Consider the following 18,502-nt stretch of genomic DNA (forward strand, 5'->3'; position numbering starts at 1 on the left):
ATGATGGGCCATTTTTTGACGCCACTTTTCACTTTCAAGTTCTCCCACCCGTGAAGATCCGGGGATGAATAGGTCTTCAGCAACCCATGCTTGCCGTAAAAGGCGACTATGCTTGTCGTAAAAGGCGACTTACGGGATCGGTTGGTCAGGCTCGCTGACAAGGTTGATGCATGTCATCGATCCCAATTGCGTGGATCGATGCTCATGATGTCAATCACTGGATTGTCTGGTCCAGACTCGATTATGTACAGATCGCCGTCATATAGCTGGAATATTGCGGAGTGCGGCGTAAAACAACCAACCAACCAACAACCAATTCAAGTTCTCCGCGATGTGCTATCAAAGGTTGGTTTATTTACTTAACTAAACCTAAAATATTAATATGTATTAAAAATATTGTTTATTTTATCATTATTTACTAAATTGGGAATGTTATTGAGAGATTCTGCATAAAGTACATATATCTTATGTGTTTGTGCATGTAGCATATTTAGAAGTATGCGTCGTGTATGTTATGCTGGCACATGTAAACATTTGTGTCATTGGATTCCATTTTATTGCCATTGACGGTTCCTGTAAGTTGTTAATTGTGGAGATAGTTATCTACCATACTATCCATACTATCCATACTATACTGTACGTATACTACTTGTATCTGTTTAGTGCTTTCTCCATTCAAGAAGTAAACGACGAGTGGGTGTTGGTTATCGTGCAATAAAACACTGCAGGGAGAATAAACCATGAGGGGAACAGTTTTATTGTACGATAAACAACGAACATGAACACGTCAACATGACGTGCAGCCTCTTTTAGGATGTTGATAAAACGTACAAGCTTAAAAAATGTTTACCCAAATTATAATGATGACTCACTGAATAGAATCCGACCTCGGAAATGTCGGACAGACCGCCGTCATATAACGGGAATATTTTTGTGTTGAGTATTAAAGGACCTGAACGTCGACTGACCGATAAACCCCGAGCTTACTCGACGAATGTAAATACCTAAAGAGGTGGGGTGAAATTGGATTAACGTCGCGTCCAAGATTATTGCACTTATATAGCGACGTGCATGCACGTGTGTGTGTGGCTGCTTGTACTAGTCCGGACTGATGCCGATTTATAGTGCTAGCTCACTGAGATACCATGCCGCAGTTTTAACATGAATACCCCACTCAGACACAGTATACTGACTCCGAGCCGACCAGTCCTTGTTTTAGCCCCTTAATGCCGAGCGCCAGACAGGGAAACAACAAGTACCATCTTTTAACGTCTTTTGGTATGACGCGGCCGGGGATCGAACAAATACTTAAAGAAACGAAATGATTGATCACGTCTTGCACACTCGACAACAAAACAAGTAACAATCAACGTCTAACTGGCGCGTAGCTGAATTCTTTATTCAGGGCAGTGGAAGATTCAGTAGCCATTCGTGACCACTCGTGTTAATCCGGGAAAAGACGAATGGCTCCTATCGCGGAGTAACGGAAAAGGGCGAGTAGAGACCAAATTCATTAAAATCAGTTCTTTTGCTCCCATACGATCACTCTGCAGAGTAGGTCGTGTGAGGTGGGCCGTGATCGAACTGTGGCCGCCCAGTCTATATGAAGGATGCGTGGATTTGGAAACATCACTTCGGCAAGTTTGACTTTAACCAAAGAAGACCAACACAGAACACAAATATTCCATCGATGGTGCTCCCTATTGGTTGTGGATGCGCTCAGACACCACATGATGTATAAAATACCCACAACAATATAATTGCGCGGCCTTGATATTTTTCATTCGGAACAGGCCGATTGACTTCCAATTCAAGATACAGATATCAGATGTGCTAGTCTAAATGCTTCGCTCATCCTACGGAGAATTTAGAAGCTGATTGTGGCTGATTAGAAGGTTCACGTGACGTGGCCTCCTCAGAACTCAGTTACGCATGTTTGGGTAAAAAGATCAGGTTTTAATGAGATTGTGTAGTGACGCACGATCCGTGGTGTTACAGTGCCTGATAGTTGTAGCAGGATACAGTTATCTCTCCCTTCTCATGTCCTGTACCTGCCAATGGTCTATTTCCACCACACATCTAAAAAACACAGTTCACTGATGGAGTTCACTGCAAAGGCCGGTGGAGTAACCTAGCGTTAACGTGTTTGTTCATCACGCCGAAGACCCAGGCTCAAACCTCATTCATCACGTGGTGATATCACTGGAAGGTTGATGACAGTGGCACAAACCCCACTTACTCCCTAAGGTCCAATCACAACTTGATGCTGCCTCAAGTTTGCCTGGCACAACCAGGCTGTATTCATTGATCCTTGCCAACCAGGGAGCTCTCCGACATACACGTCTGGCCCTGAAGTCTGGTAGAGCTGGTCTCGTCTCTTGTTACTAGGTGATCGTCCCCGTTGACTTCCTCCCATACTGGATGATGATAGGCTTGCCCCGGAAGTGGTATCCATTCACAAGTTCCAGAGCTGCTGTGGCGGTCACCGTGTCTGAAACAAAACGGCGACTAAAACGGGTGGATTGATATTAAGAGCGAACATAATGGTTGCGATGTATAACTATAAGTCTGAGTAGTGTCAAATGCCGCTTTGTTGGGTTCATCAGCCACATCACTGCCTGTCATGCTTATTGTAGGAGCAAAGCTTCAAGTGAGGCAGGGGGTATCACTTCGGCGAATCCCGCTAGAACAGTGAACGGGGGGGGGGAGGGCATGAACAAATTAGGGGACCAATCTCAGCCGTTCCGCTTGTAAAATGTATGGAGACCAGGTGATGTCCAGTCACATTGTTGTTGTGTTGTTGTTGAACTTACCACGGAAAGTGACGAAGGCCTGACCCCTCATCCGGCCGGACATGAGCCTGTATACGACCTTGACCTTGTCGTCCTGGAAACGGGCGAACAAGGACACGAGATCCCGTTCCGACACAAGGGCAGCCAGATTCTTCAGATACAAGACCTGCAACACATTATGTTAGTGTCTGAATCTAAAAGGGTTTCCTCACTTTCTGAAACTGAAAGCTACTGCCGTCTATGATTTCCTGAAATTTTAGAAATAGGTTTTAGCAAATCCTCACAATTTTAATTCATGAAGTCGAACACGTCCATGCATGGACTACAATGTTGTCCATGTGAAAAGTTCCAATACACCTGACATATAGCTCACAGATGTTGAAATAGTCGAATGTATACATCGTTATAGTAACGGCGATCTTTGAGTATATGTTCTGCCATCCAGCTTGATGTATTGACAAATGGGGCTCTAGCGCATACTATATGAAATGTTTTGGGAGCTATAAGACCACTAACGTTAGCCGGTTCCTCTGGCGAGTAATTCTCAAACCTAGCAAATGCCCGGATGTCACACAACTTACGTTAGAGGGTTCCCCTGGCGAGTAATTCTCAAACCTAGGGAGTGCCCGGATGTCTTCGAGTTTCAGGCGATATTTCTTAATGATGTCTTCCGGTATATCTTCCACTGCGTCCACAATCACCCGTCGACCGTCAGCATCTACAGCCGCAGGTTGGGAAGAAGCAGCGCAATCTAGCGCAGGTCCTTGGTCGGAGATGTGGACTTCCGGTGGCAGGAGGGGTCCAATAAACCCTTCCCTATCTACACCCAAGTCCTCGCCAACTTCCATGTCGTCCCGCACAGAGTAAACCAGTCTGCGTCCTTCACCCCTACCCCCTTTCTTCCCATGTCCCCTCTTTTCAATGTCGGACAACAGATCCGGGAGTCGGTTAATAGGATCGTTCGGGTCGCCTTTGATCACTTTCTGTGTCGTAAGGTAATCCGACAAGGATCTTGCGTGACTGTTCTCGCCCGTGAGCCTGTGTTCGATTTCCAGCTCATGGCGACCCATCTCCTTCACATCCGTGTTGGCCCGACTGGTGTTGTCGACTGATGTGCTCTTGTCCGAGATGCGACGGTCGATCTCCTCAAGTCGGTCTCTGTAGACTTGGGGGTCAAGGCCATAACTCTCTCCCTGGAACATGAAGCCATAAGGTGTTGTCATGGCGATGAGAATACCGAAAAACTAAGTTGCATGATTAACAAAATCAGGATTTTTACTCACTTATATCAGAGACCATATATGGGTATATGGTCTGTGCTTATATTAATGGTGTTCTTTTACATGCCCAACTTCAAGCCAATCAAACAAACATTTACTTCACCGATAACGACCCGAAGAGCGCTACAAATGCAGCGTAGGAAATTGGCACCGGTCCATAGCCCTTGCCAAACTGCTCAATAGTTAAGGTATTATAAGGACTAGTAGAAAATTGCTCTTCTTAAGGGTTCTTCTATATATTATTATTATGGGGACAAGTTGACTAAAACTGTAAGTTTCTATCGCTGATATGGTATGAACATATCCCGTCAAGATATTCAGACAGCTACTAGTATATAAGGCTATCCAACTAAACGATGATAGTGAGGGAAGATTTAAGGTGTAATACTTGCAGTGTACTAGTATATAAGGCTATCCAACTACACGACGGTAGTGAGGGAAGATTTAAAGTGTAAAACTTGCAGTGTACTAGTATATAAGGCTATCCAACTAAACGATGATAGTGAGGGAAGATTTAAGGTGTAATACTTGCAGTGTACTAGTATATAAGGCTATCCAACTACACGACGGTAGTGAGGGAAGATTTAAAGTGTAAAACTTGCAGTGTACTAGTATATAAGGCTATCCAACTAAACGACGGTAGTGAGGGAAGATTTAAGGTGTAATACTTGCAGTGTACTAGTATATAAGGCTATCCAACTACACGACGGTAGTGAGGGAAGATTTAAAGTGTAAAACTTGCAGCTTCTGGCTGGCCGAGCTTCAGCTGGACTTCTCCCTCCGTCAGGCCACACTTCTTGAGCTCCTCCACAGCACCGTCGTGTTTCACCACCTCCTTGTAGTCTCCAAGAAGGGAAACTCCACACAGGGTTTTAGCGGCCGGGTTGTACTCGCCCGACGCAGCAAAGTTACGGTGTTGGGCAAACTGCCTGAAATTAGGAACAGTTGAGATACAGCGTCTGATTCAGTCTCATTAAATCCCGATCTTAGTTCTCGCTACCGCTAAGCCAGATCTAATTTTAATTTTAATTGAGATTGCGTCTGATTCCAAAGCGTCTCCTGAAAGGGTGAATGGGTGTAGACTGTTTAACAGTGGAGTCCTAAATATGTATGTTACGACGGCCTCGTAATAACCACCTCTGGACCAGACAAACCAGTGACTGAAAGCATGAACAACGATCTACGCCCTCGCCACTCACCAGTCACAGAACTTGACCGATCCCCACTGTGCCATTCTGACACAAACGTGTAGTACTGGGGGCCCTTACTGACTCGGAAATCTCATAGACTTCCAGAGGTTGTATACTTTCGGAAAATACCACTGACGAGAAAAAAAATATATACCTCGGATATTTTACATCAGTTTAAAACTTACTATTAAATGTTAAATTATGTCATTTGTTAAACGTCGTCAAAAACGAAGGGTTTTTGTAAGGGTATTTCTTCAGACGGTTTTCGGTAATGCACATTGCCATTATCTGGAAGCGCGGGACTCTCGGTGTTGTATTTGTACTCACTGTCGAAGAGAAACATTTGTGTTCAGTTGTTTTTTGGCCATTGCCTGCAACTGTTTCTCTCCCTCGGTCTCCATGTCTCCACCAATCAGCTTGTGTTTTCCCAGACACGTGACCGGGTCCATCCGTACCACATCCTGACTGCCGTACCGCTGAGGGTTGCCACTGGACAATAAGTAGAATCATCAAGAGCTGACACATACATTCGGTTCTCTACAAATCTTCATGAATAATAAAGTATATAACGCTTTCAGGTACACCCATCTCAACGTTCACTTGTATTTTCAATATGCATAACCCCAACCTGAATTATATATATATATATATATATATATATATATATATGTGTGTGTGTGTGTGTGTGTGTGTGTGTGTGTGTGTGTGTGTGTGTGTCACTAGTCAGTATTGTGTTATGGACAAGAATAAAATTTATGTTTTTAACCTTGGTTTGCTTCCGTTGCCAGGTGACAAAATTATATTAAGTACTTTTCTTAGTATTCATAATCAACAAGAGATATGAATCCGGTTGAGAAGTTAACCAAACGATGCAAACTCACACTTTTCACTTTAAAAAACACACCATAACAACAGATGTCCAACGTAGAACGTTCTTAGTTCAAAATTTAATAAGGCATTTCTTTATTTGTGTTGTTGAATTTGCTTACACCTTTTTTGACAGAAGTTAACATTTTAGTGAGGCTAAACATGGCCTTGATTTCAATAGCAGGGAGCCTATAAGATATACTACCTAATGTTATAAAGGACTCCCAGAAATTGGGCATGATGGTAATTCAATAGTTTGATTTTTGTACGAGCTTGTGCATGCTAAGACGATGGCGCGAGCCCGGTGAAAAACTAATCCAAGGGAAGTAACTCCAGTCTAAAGCGGAATATACGAAACAACAGGCCAAATATTCGTCAGCTCTGTTTTCTCCTCGGTGACGATCTCTCGTGGTTCAGTCAAGCCGGCAGTTTTCGCTCAATTAAAATGTCTACAGCGTGGAGACAAGTGGGGATGAAGTGAGTAAACACCGAGTATAGTCACATAAGGACATCTATGGTTGATACTATTGAGTGCAAATGTTGGTTAAAGTGAGAAAAGTGACGAAAGACTGTAGAATCTAAACTTCGCCGAGGACGACTTGGCGTCTATTCCATTTGACCTCTACGAATCATATCGATACATGAGGAGTCTGCCATCGATAATCAAATTATCTTTATTGTATCTACGAACATATTTGTATATTTCATACGTTCATGGTGCGCATTCGATACTGTATCGTTTTTCACCTGCGCGCACGCTCCGATGCCTTTATTGTAGTGCATATGTTCGGTTTTCGATCAGCAATTATTGAGTGGAGCATTTAGGCCTACATCAGTCATTGTCTTCAGACAGGACCTCGTTATTACTGACAGAAGGTATGGAATAAAACTAGAAGTCGGCGCTTATATGCTTAGGGAGGGTAATACGGTGTAACATGGTAACTCATCGGAGTGTATGCTGCATACGAAACGTTGTTTCTCATAATAAAGAAGTTTACATCCATAAATTCTCTTCCTTATGTGTATCACTTCTAAATTCCTTTCACAGACTTGATCTGTCAATATTATGAAGAAACGTCATTATTTTGTACAACTGTTCTATTTCTTTATTGGGCATTGCAAGTTTGCAACCGCCTCAAATATTACTGGGTTTTATTGACAGTTTTTGTGGTAAAATTATTTTCTATTTTGTTGTTATCAGGCATATGTACCTCTGATGGTAAACAGTCGGGTAATAAGCATCATTAACCTAGTCACAGGGATGGGAATAGCAGGTAAAGGCTTATAGATTTGTAGTTGGATCATCATGTCAAGCTACATCTTATGATGGTGATCATGATGATAATGTATTATTCATTTTCTTATGCAAGATCAGTGGCCTATTGTGAGTGATTAAAAATGCCACTGTTTCGTTTTCCAGCTACATCCAATATTCCCAAATCTGTGCCCGTATTGTGAGGAAATGCTTGAAACCAGAACTAAGAGCAGCGGCGGCGAAACGAGAGGAGACCATTATCAAAACATCAATTTGGGAAAATGGGAAGCCAGGCAAACAAGGTATGTTGCCCCCCCCGATGAATGAAATGTAGTGTTCCCTAAAATATATGACAATAGTGAAATATAATAAACCATACAGCCATTCCACCCCATCTCAGCCACTTGTTCCCTCGCTTCATCAGAGGCCTAATAAACCACTGCAGAGTATGAAGCTTACCAGTTTTGAGTCATAAAATATGTAGAAAATTCATCTTTTGAATCGGAGCACCTTTAGAATACAGTACCACAACTTCTCGTGAGGACGATCTCTGCCGTAGGTCACATGTCACAAGACAAGCAACCAGTTTTAGTGAGAATCCGTCGGACGCGAACCCGCGACCTTCGGATTGTGAACCTGACAGCTAACCGACTGAGCTATGTCCACACTGTTAAACTTAGTTCAAATTAACCTGGTCATGCCTATGACGTTACGGAACTGAACGAAAAGGGTCGAATAGGTGACGGACACTTACGAAGGTTACGGGTAGGCATGGTGTCTCGTGACTTTAGTCTACGGACACTTACGAATGATCCCAATGCCATTTGGCACACTCGTCCCATCCGTAATCTACAAGATACCGCTATATAATCTATAATAGCCACTAAACCCTAATGATCGTAAAGGGGTGATTGTTCGTAAAGGGTTAAGGATAGACTTAGGGTAATCTAATAGCCACTAAACGGGTTCCTAACCCTAATGATCGTAAAGGGGTGATTTATCGTAAAGGGGATCCAGGGGCTAAGGATAGAGTTCGGGGTAACCAACCCTAACACTGGCGACATTTGGATGAGTTCAGCACCAATTAAATATCCCTAACAAACTACATTCTTGTGCATAATAATGAAAATTAATGCAACGAAAAAATAATATATGTATATTAGTTCCCATTTATAACCCTTTAAGCCACTTGAATTATGAGAAAAACGGAATAAAAAATATATAAAAAATAAAAGTGCTTTCGTAAACTAGCGCTTGCTATAAAATGTGCCGCCGCAGGCTATATTCAGTAAACAAATATTCAAAACTTTCCACAGCGCTTGGTGTATTCAATGACATTGCGTGTAGAGATGATAGATCACTGGGAGGAGCTTATGCACACTCGATGACCCCTGACGTCACAGGGCATTGTTTCGCTGGTGTGACTGGCAACAAAATACTACAAATTATATCATAGGGTATGATCACGTGTTTGAAAAGTTTGTGGTACTGTATTCTAAAGGTAGGCCCAGGATTCAAACACTATGAGTTTGACAAGTCATTATAGTCAAAGCATTTATTTGCCTGTCACCGATAGATCACCAGAAAAAAGTTATTAGTATGTATGAATACCCCAATATTTAACAATTTTCTATTTTCCATAAATTATTCCAGGCCTGTGAAACTCAAATTCCATGACCCGTTGAACCCACCCTGTGAAATAATCAAGAAAAAATAAAAACAACTATTTTCACAATGCCATGACACCAATAACACTAGTGAATGTTGTAACCTTGACCTTTCTCTATTGCAGTAGCTATAAATAGAGAGTACTGACGTATATTTTGCAGAGTCCTCATAAAATTGTATATGTGATAGTAACAAAACCCTAGGGAAACTAATATTTTTTCAGGACAAGTTTAAAATTAATATTATATTGAAGTTTGTGTAAAATCCTAGAATTCCAACACAGTAAAGAAATCAGACATGCACTCATTCAGGGGTATTTAACATCTGTAGGCTTGTTTTAGACAACCCACCGAACACTAAAGTTTTCTCCAATTTTCATTTTTGTCTTAATTTGCTTTCAGTTTTAGCCGGAGAGTCAGCAGCGGCGAAGTGACAAGAGTTGCCACGTAGCCCACGAAGTGTGATAGTTGACTAGACTCAAGAAGACGGATATCACTTTACCAATGTTTTATGTTGATGGTCAATATTTGTACATATGAGACCACCTCCTCTAGTTAATTCATTCAGGATGTTTGTAACACTGAATAAATGAGTGTGCGACCAATACAGCAGTGTTGGTGATGTGTAGTTGAAACAGTGTGGGTCACTGGGGCAGTATCTCTGAAGGGGCACGGGTGGCCCAGTTGTCTAAGGCACCACAATTCGCAGTGCAGTTGCATCCCTTGGGCACACCAGAAACCTATGATTTTGGGTTCAAATGCTAGATCAACCATGTTATGCTTCTAGGTTTGTCAGCACCATACCCAAAGTGGTAAACGTCTGAAGCCTGCATCACTTCAGACTTTCCTTCCCCATAAAGCTGACACGCTGTGATATACATGTAACTGGAATAAGGTTCAAAGCGGTGTCAAACCAAACTTGCTCTCCAATAATCTCTGAAAGCATTCAGTACATTATGATCATGGCATGTCAGCTTATTGTTGGAGGAGTCTTCCAAAGTGACCCGGGTCAACGATCTGTACCATGTGTCACTTTAGAGAAGCCCTTGAGCTCACAGACAAAGGGTCAAAATTGGGGCAAAGCTTGGATTCTATCCCATGATGAGTGGATCTGTACAGCACAATGGGTTGCCTTGCCCAAACTGTTACCAGGTCAGACATCTGGCCAGCAATATCTTCATAAGTGTTCTACCTGATCACACATATTCACCAAGTGGCTTTTTTTGGCCTGTTGTCATGGTGATGCAGATCAGATATTATCTGGATCCTGAATTAAAACAGCAAAGTTTGAGAGGCACTTGTACTCAATCACATGAAAAGAAATATGATTTTAATTCTTGCAATAACACCAGGTGTCCTGCCTGGTTAGGCTCAATGTCACAGTACAGTTAAGTCAAAACTAAAATATGTTTAGGAAATTGCACACACACCAACCAAATGCTAAGGTGGTGGCACTTTGCAATTAGGAATACTTCAATGAGGGGCAAAGATAGGAACCAAAATGATGATTGTTTCTAATTGGATTCAAACCCAGGATAGTGTTCGGAAATGGTTTCAAAATTGATCACCCAAACACATGGTTAAGAAAATCATAGATAGGGGATAGATATTTATGATGTCTCCATCTGGAAAACAAATTCCTGACAGTCACATCACAAAGTATTTTTTTCACAGACATGAGACAGGCAAGAACAGTAAAACAGTGACATAAAAAGCCATGTTTTCGTTGGCAGATGAGCGTCAATTTCAACTCGTCAGGACTGATGGCTGAGTGTGTCTATGCTTTGGAACATCAAGCAATTTGAAACATATAAGAAAGATGTATCTAATCTATAGTGACATTACCTTAAATTTCAATATGCATTATTTCATCTCCATTCCACCATGACATCACTAAACACAAAACCTATGGTGTGAGCAAAGATAACAAGTGTGGCTCGAGTCCAGTGTTTTGAGTGTTTTTTTTCTGGGAAACGCTGATAATAGCCTTTAACAAAATTGTGATGCTGTATATGCTCAAACATTGTTCTTTGACATCGATATATTTACTTATATATATGACAGACATTGAAAGTGTGTGCACTGCTGCTTTATAAACCAACATGAAATGAACACCTCAAAAGAAAATGAAGCAAGCCTTGCAAGGTTAGGTTCTTCAGCGCTCATCCCTATCATGACACCACATCACTGCACAAAAGATGTGATGTCACAGTTGGCTACAGAAAAGTGCTAAATCTCAAACTCTCCTTGTCCCTAAAAGTTGAATTACACTTTCTTAGTTGATTTCTATGTTTTATGCCCCAAACTTGCTGCCACACATACTTTAAATATTGTAGTATTAGCAACTTTTCATTTTGTAATCTATAATGATTTATTGTAATATAATTATTCAAAAGTATCTACTTACAATGACTGAGAAATAAATTCTTTCTATTAATAATAGCTTCCCCAGTGATGTTGCCATGAAAACAGTGTTTCAGTCAGAGGTGGCTGACATGATGTAAAATGATATGTCCGATTGACCAAACAGAATCCATAATTTCCACATTCTTGGACAAATTCATACCCTGTCTCCTGATTGGGCCTCTAGATTATTGAGACTCGACACATTGTATTGTTTGTGTCAATTGATAAAATGTTAAATAAACTGCAGGGCAAAAGAAAGTATACAGCCATGTTTTATGGTGCTTAAACTTGGAACAAACAAGAAATGGTTATTCAATGGTGATGTATTTAATATGGGTATCACATTTGTGTTTTGGACCTCAAATGTGCAATGTTTAGGCAAGTGGTTTTAACCTAGTAATGTATTGGTCAAATCCACTTTGCAAGTCCATGCTTCAGCTGGGAACCTACTACTATCAGTACCAGTATTTGGTGGTCAGAAGGTGTAGACTGGTTGATTGTAGGTCACAAGGTTGGAAACCCACACATCAGCCGCTAAAACAAACAGATTTCATCCTTGGCTGTACCAATTCACCATCCCTACAACACCAGCAGGACGTGGCAGTGTTGGAATCACTAAACTTTACTTCTGATGCATGTGGAAAGAGCAGCCAGACGTACATTGATGAAACTTGCTACTCAGCATCGAGGGCCATGAAGGTGTGTCTTATTTAATGTGTAACACATCAGAAACATGACAACATGACAGTCTCATGTGCAGCGATAGAAACTAACAGTTTTAGTCCACTGGTCCTTATGATGGTAACCTAAAGCGAAGCCCTAAAAAACCCACAACTTTTTACTAGTCCTTATTATACCTTAACCATGGGGCATTTTGGCAAGGACTTAGGACTAGTGCCAATTTCTAACGCTGATAAGTGTGATTTTTATATACCAGAGGACAAAAAGTAACTGCGCTTCACATAAAGTAGTGGAAATGTTTTTAATTGAAATAATAATTGACCAAACCCATACCTGGTAACAGGAGACAGACACGCCCTGAAAGTGGGGTGGCGTAACAACTCAATTAACAGTTTCAATATGCTGTGTGGCCACCATTCATGATGATATTCGTTGATACAGACGTGGCACTGGCGGTGCATTAGAAGACACCAGAGCAGGGGATGTTATTCCAAATGTCAACCAACGATTGGCTCAACAGATGGTGTTACCGGGTGGTGCTGGACCTGTCGTAGACATGTTTCAATCTCAAACAATCTTTTACATCTTGGGGTGGGCATTATCCCGCTGCGACGTGGTGTTACGTCCATGTATTTGCACAAATGGTAAAACATGATCTCGATACATGTCAGCCCGGTAAAAACGTCATACAAATTGCCATTAACAATGATGAACCGTGTCCTCCCATGAGTTGTGATGCCATCCCATAACATGACACTTCCAACCCCAAAACTGACGATTTGGAGTGACATAAGCCTTGCTAAAGCATTCTGGTAGACACTTGCATGACCATCAGAGCCGTCCAGATGAAACCTGGACTAATTGTGAACAGTATACTGTCCCAGTTTGGTCTTCTGAAGCTCAGATCCTATCAACACCAAGCTAGGCGTGCTTGACATGACATGGAAACAAAACTTGGTGTATCTCTCGACATCAGGGCTGGATGTTGTGCTTCCTCAACCAGTTGCGCACAGTTCTGCCACACATTGGCCTCATCCCAGGAATTGTACGAGCTGTTGATGTGGCAGCTTGGTATTGATTCCACAGATGCACCCACTGAATATGATTGTCTTGTTGATGTGACGTCATATGTGGATGACTGGCCCATGGCAAGTCATGAGTGTTGCCCGGCTGGAGATAACATTTCCAAAGAGATAATATTGTATTTCGTTCAATATTACAATGACTAGCAACTTCGTTTTGCATCCTCCCTCTTCGCAGCATACCCACCGCATGTACACATTGATTTTCAGTAAGCCATGACATTATGTAAGCCTTATTTACGGTTATATAAAAGTGTTTTTGTGAGCACCTGATAGCTAAACAATCCTGTGCTGTTCACATTGAGAAATAACGTGTATGATTATCATGCTCCCAAGAAACACTCAAACATCCATATTATGAATCATGATCAGAAAGTTGAGGCGATGTCTTCATGATTGAAAGGTGCAGTTTTTAATTGTCAATTTGTCTATTCTTGAAAAGACAGCATTGCACACAAAAAGTGTGATGCATAATTTTTTGTATCTATAAGAGTTCATAAATTGCAATTTATTTTAGGTATGGATCACTGCCTGTGCCCATAAACCCACGTCAATTCTTATAATTGTTGGAACAGCATTGGGTTTAAAACATTATTTTAGTTGTCAGATCTTACATCATGCGTCAGCTTGACATGGGAGGAAAGCTCAAAGTTATGAAGGTCTAAGACACTTACTACTTTGGCGAAACCCACGCGCACAGGCAGGGTTGTGACAAACCTAGAAACATAATCTGGGATTCGACCCACGTTTGGTAAGTCAGTGAAATTATTTTTGTTACACTGATGGCTAGTTGACACATCAGTGTAATACACATTTAACCGTGATAATACTGCCCGAGATCAAAATAACTCAGAAGGTGAATATTAGTTAAATATTACCAGTGTTTAAATGTTTAGTATCAGTAGTGACAGTAGTCTGCATCTGGAGATATTAGTAGGCCTAGAGTGAAGAAATGCCTTGATGATTACAGTTGTTGAACGAGAGACCTGTGAGAGAGAGTAGTTTGGAAATATCTACCATGGCACACCGGTCTTTCTAAATGAATCCTGGTCTTCTAGAAGTCTCCGTCTGTTGTGAAACTTGGACATTTTGCCGATCAGTCGACGAAAACATAAAAGCATGAATCGCCTCACAACAAAATTAGAGTGACGTCCCTTATACAAGGGACGTAACTCTGACAATATGTAATATTAGGTACCTCTAAAAATCAGATTTGCTCACCGTGAGATGAATTGGTGTTCCAAGTACTTATTAATTTTTCACCACAGATGGCGATGCAGTCGATGCACTATTTGATTATTCGACATGATATCCAATATAAAGTGTTGAAATTAGGCTCGTGCTTCTTACTAGAATAGATAAGTATGATGAATTTCTCATGAACATTATTATTTGTTTGACAACGCCATATGAGCCTATCGAATTGTTTTCTCTCTACTTTTGTACGAATATGTCCACGACGCATTGGGAATACTGAATGTATCACATCGGGGTAGGATCGTGTATTGAGTAGCTATCAGACCACGCCCTATCCCAGCGGCCTGTATTGAGTAGCTATCAGACCACGCCCCATCCCCCTGTCTCGTATCGAGTTACCGTTAGACCACGCCCTATTCCGGTGACCTGTATTGAGTAGCTATCAGACCACGCCCTATTCTAGTGTCTTGTATTGAGTATCTATCAGACCACGCCCTATTCCAGTGTCCTGTATTGAGTATCTATCAGACGACACGCTATTCCAATGTCTTGTATTGAGTTGCTATCAGACCACGCCCTATTCCAGTGTCCTGTATTGAGTATCTATCAGACCACGCCCTATTCCAATGTCTTGTATTGAGTTGCTATCAGACCACGCCTTATCCCCGGGCCTTGTATTGAGTTGCTATCAGACCACGCCCTATTCCCGTGTCTTGTATTGAGTTGCTATCAGACCATGCCCTATCCCCGGTCCTTTTATTGAGTTACCGTTAGACCACGCCCTATCCCAGTGACCTGTATTGAGTTGCTATAAGACCGCACCCTATCCCCGGGCCTCTTATTGAGTTACCGTTACACCACGCCCTATCCCAGTGACCTGTATTGAGTAGCTATCAGACATCGCCCTATCCCAGTGACCTGTATTGAGTTGCTATTAGACAACGCCCTATCCCCGTGTCTTGTATTGAGTTACCGTTAGACCACGCCCTATCCCCGCGTCCTATATTGAGTTGCTGTCAGACCACGCCCCATCCCTGCGCCGGTATTGTGATTCTTTCAGACCACGCCCTATTCCAGTGTCCTGTATTGAGTATCTATCAGACCACGCTCTATTCCAGTGTCCTGTATTGAGTATCTATCAGACCACGCTCTTTTCCAGTGTCCTGTATTGAGTATCTATCAGACCACGCTCTATTCCAGTGTCCTGTATTGAGTATCTATCAGACCACACCCTAATCCAGTGTCCTGTATTAAGTATCTATCAGACCACGCCCTATTCCAGTGTCCTGTATTGAGTATATATCAGACCACGCCCTATTCCAGTGTCCTGTATTGAGTATCTATCAGACGACGCCCTATTCCAGTGTCCTGTATTGAGTAGCTATCAGACCACGCCCTATTCCAATGTCCTGTATTGAGTTACCGTTAGACCACGCCTTATCCCCGGGCCTTGTATTGAGTATCTACCAGACCATGCCCTATCCCAATGACCTGTATTGAGTACCTATCAGACCACGCCCTATCCCCGTGTCTTGTAATAAGGTGCTATCAGACCACGCCCTATTTCAGTGTCCTGTATTTAGTATCTATCAGACCACGCCCTATTCCAGTGTCCTGTATTGAGTATCTATCAGACCACACCCTATGTCAGTGTCCTGTATTGAGTATCTATCAGACCACGCCCTATTCCAGTGTCCTGTATTGAGTATCTATCAGACCACACCCTATTCCAGTGTCCTGTATTGAGTATATATCAGACCACGCCCTATTCCAGTGTCCTGTATTGAGTATCTATCAGCCCACGCCCTATTCCAGTGTCCTGTATTGAGTTGATATCAGACCACGCCCTATTCCAGTGTCCTGTATTGAGTAGATATCAGACCACGCCCTATTCCAGTGTCCTGTATTGAGTATCTATCAGACCACGCCCTATTCCAGTGTCTTGTATTGAGTTGCTATCAGACCATGCCCTATCCCCGGTCCTTTTATTGAGTTACCGTTACACCACGCCCTATCCCAGTGACCTGTATTGAGTAGCTATCAGACATCGCCCTATCCCAGTGACCTGTATTGAGTTGCTATTAGACAACGCCCTATCCCCGTGTCTTGTATTGAGTTACCGTTAGACCACGCCCTATCCCAATGACCTGTATTGAGTACCTATCAGACCACGCCCTATCCCCGTGTCTTGTAATAAGGTGCTATCAGACCACGCCCTATTTCAGTGTCCTGTATTTAGTATCTATCAGACCACGCCCTATTCCAGTGTCTTGTATTGAGTTGCTATCAGACCATGCCCTATCCCCTGTCCTTTTATTGAGTTACCGTTAGACCACGCCCTATTCCAGTGACCTGTATTGAGTATCTATCAGACAGCACCCTATCCCCGGGCCTTTTATTGAGTTACCGTTACACCACGCCCTATCCCAGTGACCTGTATTGAGTAGCTATCAGACATCGCCCTATCCCAGTGACCTGTATTGAGTTGCTATTAGACAACGCCCTATCCCCGTGTCTTGTATTGAGTAACCGTTAGACCACGCCCTATCCCCGCGTCCTATATTGAGTTGCTGTCAGACCACGCCCCATCCCTGCGCTGGTATTGTGCTTCTTTTAGACCACGCCCTATTCCAGTGTCCTGTATTGAGTATCTATCAGACCACGCCCTATTCCAGTGTCCTGTATTGAGTATCTATCAGACCACGCTCTATTCCAGTGTCCTGTATTGAGTATCTATCAGACCACGCCCTATGCCAGTGTCCTGTATTGAGTATCTATCAGACCACGCCCTATGCCAGTGTCCTGTATTGAGTATCTATCAGACCACGCCCTATTCCAGTGTCCTGTATTGAGTATCTATCAGACCACGCCCTATTCCAGTGTCCTGTATTGAGTATCTATCAGACCACGCCCTATTCCAGTGTCCTGTATTGAGTAGCTATCAGACCACGCCCTATTCTAGTGTCCTGTATTGAGTAACTATCAGACCACGCCCTATGCCAGTGTCCTGTATTATCTATCAGACCACGCCCTATTCCAGTGTCCTGTATTGAGTTGCTATCAGACCACGCCCTATTCTAGTGTCCTGTATTGAGTATCTATCAGACCACGCCCTATTTCAGTGTCCTGTATTGAGTTGCTATCAGACCACGCCCTATTCCAGTGTCCTGTATTGAGTATCTATCAGACCACGCCCTATTCTAGTGTCCTGTATTGAGTATCTATCAGACCACGCCCTATTCCAGTGTCCTGTATTGAGTATCTATCAGACCACACCCTATTCCAGTGTCCTGTATTGAGTAGCTATCATACCACGCCCTATTCCAGTGTCCTGTATTGAGTATCTATCAGACCACGCCCTATTCCAGTGTCCTGTATTGAGTATCTATCAGACCACACCCTATTCCAGTGTCCTGTATTGAGTATCTATCAGACCACGCCCTATTCCAGTGTCCTGTATTGAGTTGCTATCAGACCACGCCCTATTCTAGTGTCCTGTATTGAGTATCTATCAGACCACGCCCTATTCCAGTGTCCTGTATTGAGTTGCTATCAGACCACGCCCTATTCTAGTGTCCTGTATTGAGTAACTATCAGACCACGCCCTATGCCAGTGTCCTGTATTATCTATCAGACCACGCCCTATTCCAGTGTCCTGTATTGAGTTGCTATCAGACCACGCCCTATTCTAGTGTCCTGTATTGAGTATCTATCAGACCACGCCCTATTCCAGTGTCCTGTATTGAGTTGCTATCAGACCACGCCCTATTCCAGTGTCCTGTATTGAGTATCTATCAGACCACGCCCTATTCTAGTGTCCTGTATTGAGTATGTATCAGACCACGCCCTATTCTAGTGTCCTGTATTGAGTATCTATCAGACCACGCCCTATTCCAGTGTCCTGTATTGAGTAACTATCAGACCACGCCCTATTCCATTGTCCTGTATTGAGTAACTATCAGACCACGCCCTATGCCAGTGTCGTGTATTGAGTTACCGTTAGACCACGCCTTAATAACGACAGCTATTCAGCAAACAACGTTGCTGCTGATTGGTCTGACAAAGAATAAGGACAAAACAACAAG

The 18,502-nt window shown here is 42.6% G+C and overlaps 1 protein-coding gene across 1 annotated transcript; it reads right to left on the reverse strand.

Moving 5' to 3' along the window:
* Window positions 1–1,372: 1,372 nt before the first annotated feature.
* Window positions 1,373–14,368, reverse strand: LOC124134463 (RNA-binding protein 41-like). The gene is made up of 6 exons (XM_046499305.2): window positions 14,238–14,368; window positions 5,590–5,751; window positions 4,815–5,001; window positions 3,374–3,985; window positions 2,814–2,958; window positions 1,373–2,491 (listed from the first exon to the last, which is right to left on the reverse strand). The coding sequence occupies exons 1-6, from the start codon at window positions 14,339–14,341 to the stop codon at window positions 2,385–2,387; spliced, it is 1,317 nt and encodes a 438-aa protein (XP_046355261.1). The 5' UTR covers window positions 14,342–14,368; the 3' UTR covers window positions 1,373–2,384.
* Window positions 14,369–18,502: the final 4,134 nt, after the last annotated feature.

Source organism: Haliotis rufescens, unplaced genomic scaffold (assembly GCF_023055435.1).
Source record: "Haliotis rufescens isolate VD_foot unplaced genomic scaffold, xgHalRufe1.0.p SCAF_35, whole genome shotgun sequence".
Taxonomy (NCBI): Eukaryota; Metazoa; Mollusca; class Gastropoda; order Lepetellida; family Haliotidae; genus Haliotis; species Haliotis rufescens.

What these genes read in the sequence shown, in the direction of transcription:
- LOC124134463 (XM_046499305.2), bottom strand. Translation starts at nt 14,341, where the DNA reads ATGCTTTTATGTTTTCGTCGACTGATCGGCAAAATGTCCAAGTTTCAC. An exon ending in CGCCAGGGGAACCCTCTAAC is followed by an intron (nt 2,959 to 3,373) that starts GTAAGTTGTGTG and finishes AATGTGTTGCAG; the next exon opens with GTCTTGTATCTGAAGAATCT. An exon ending in GGCCTTCGTCACTTTCCGTG is followed by an intron (nt 2,492 to 2,813) that starts GTAAGTTCAACA and finishes GTTTTGTTTCAG; the next exon opens with ACACGGTGACCGCCACAGCA.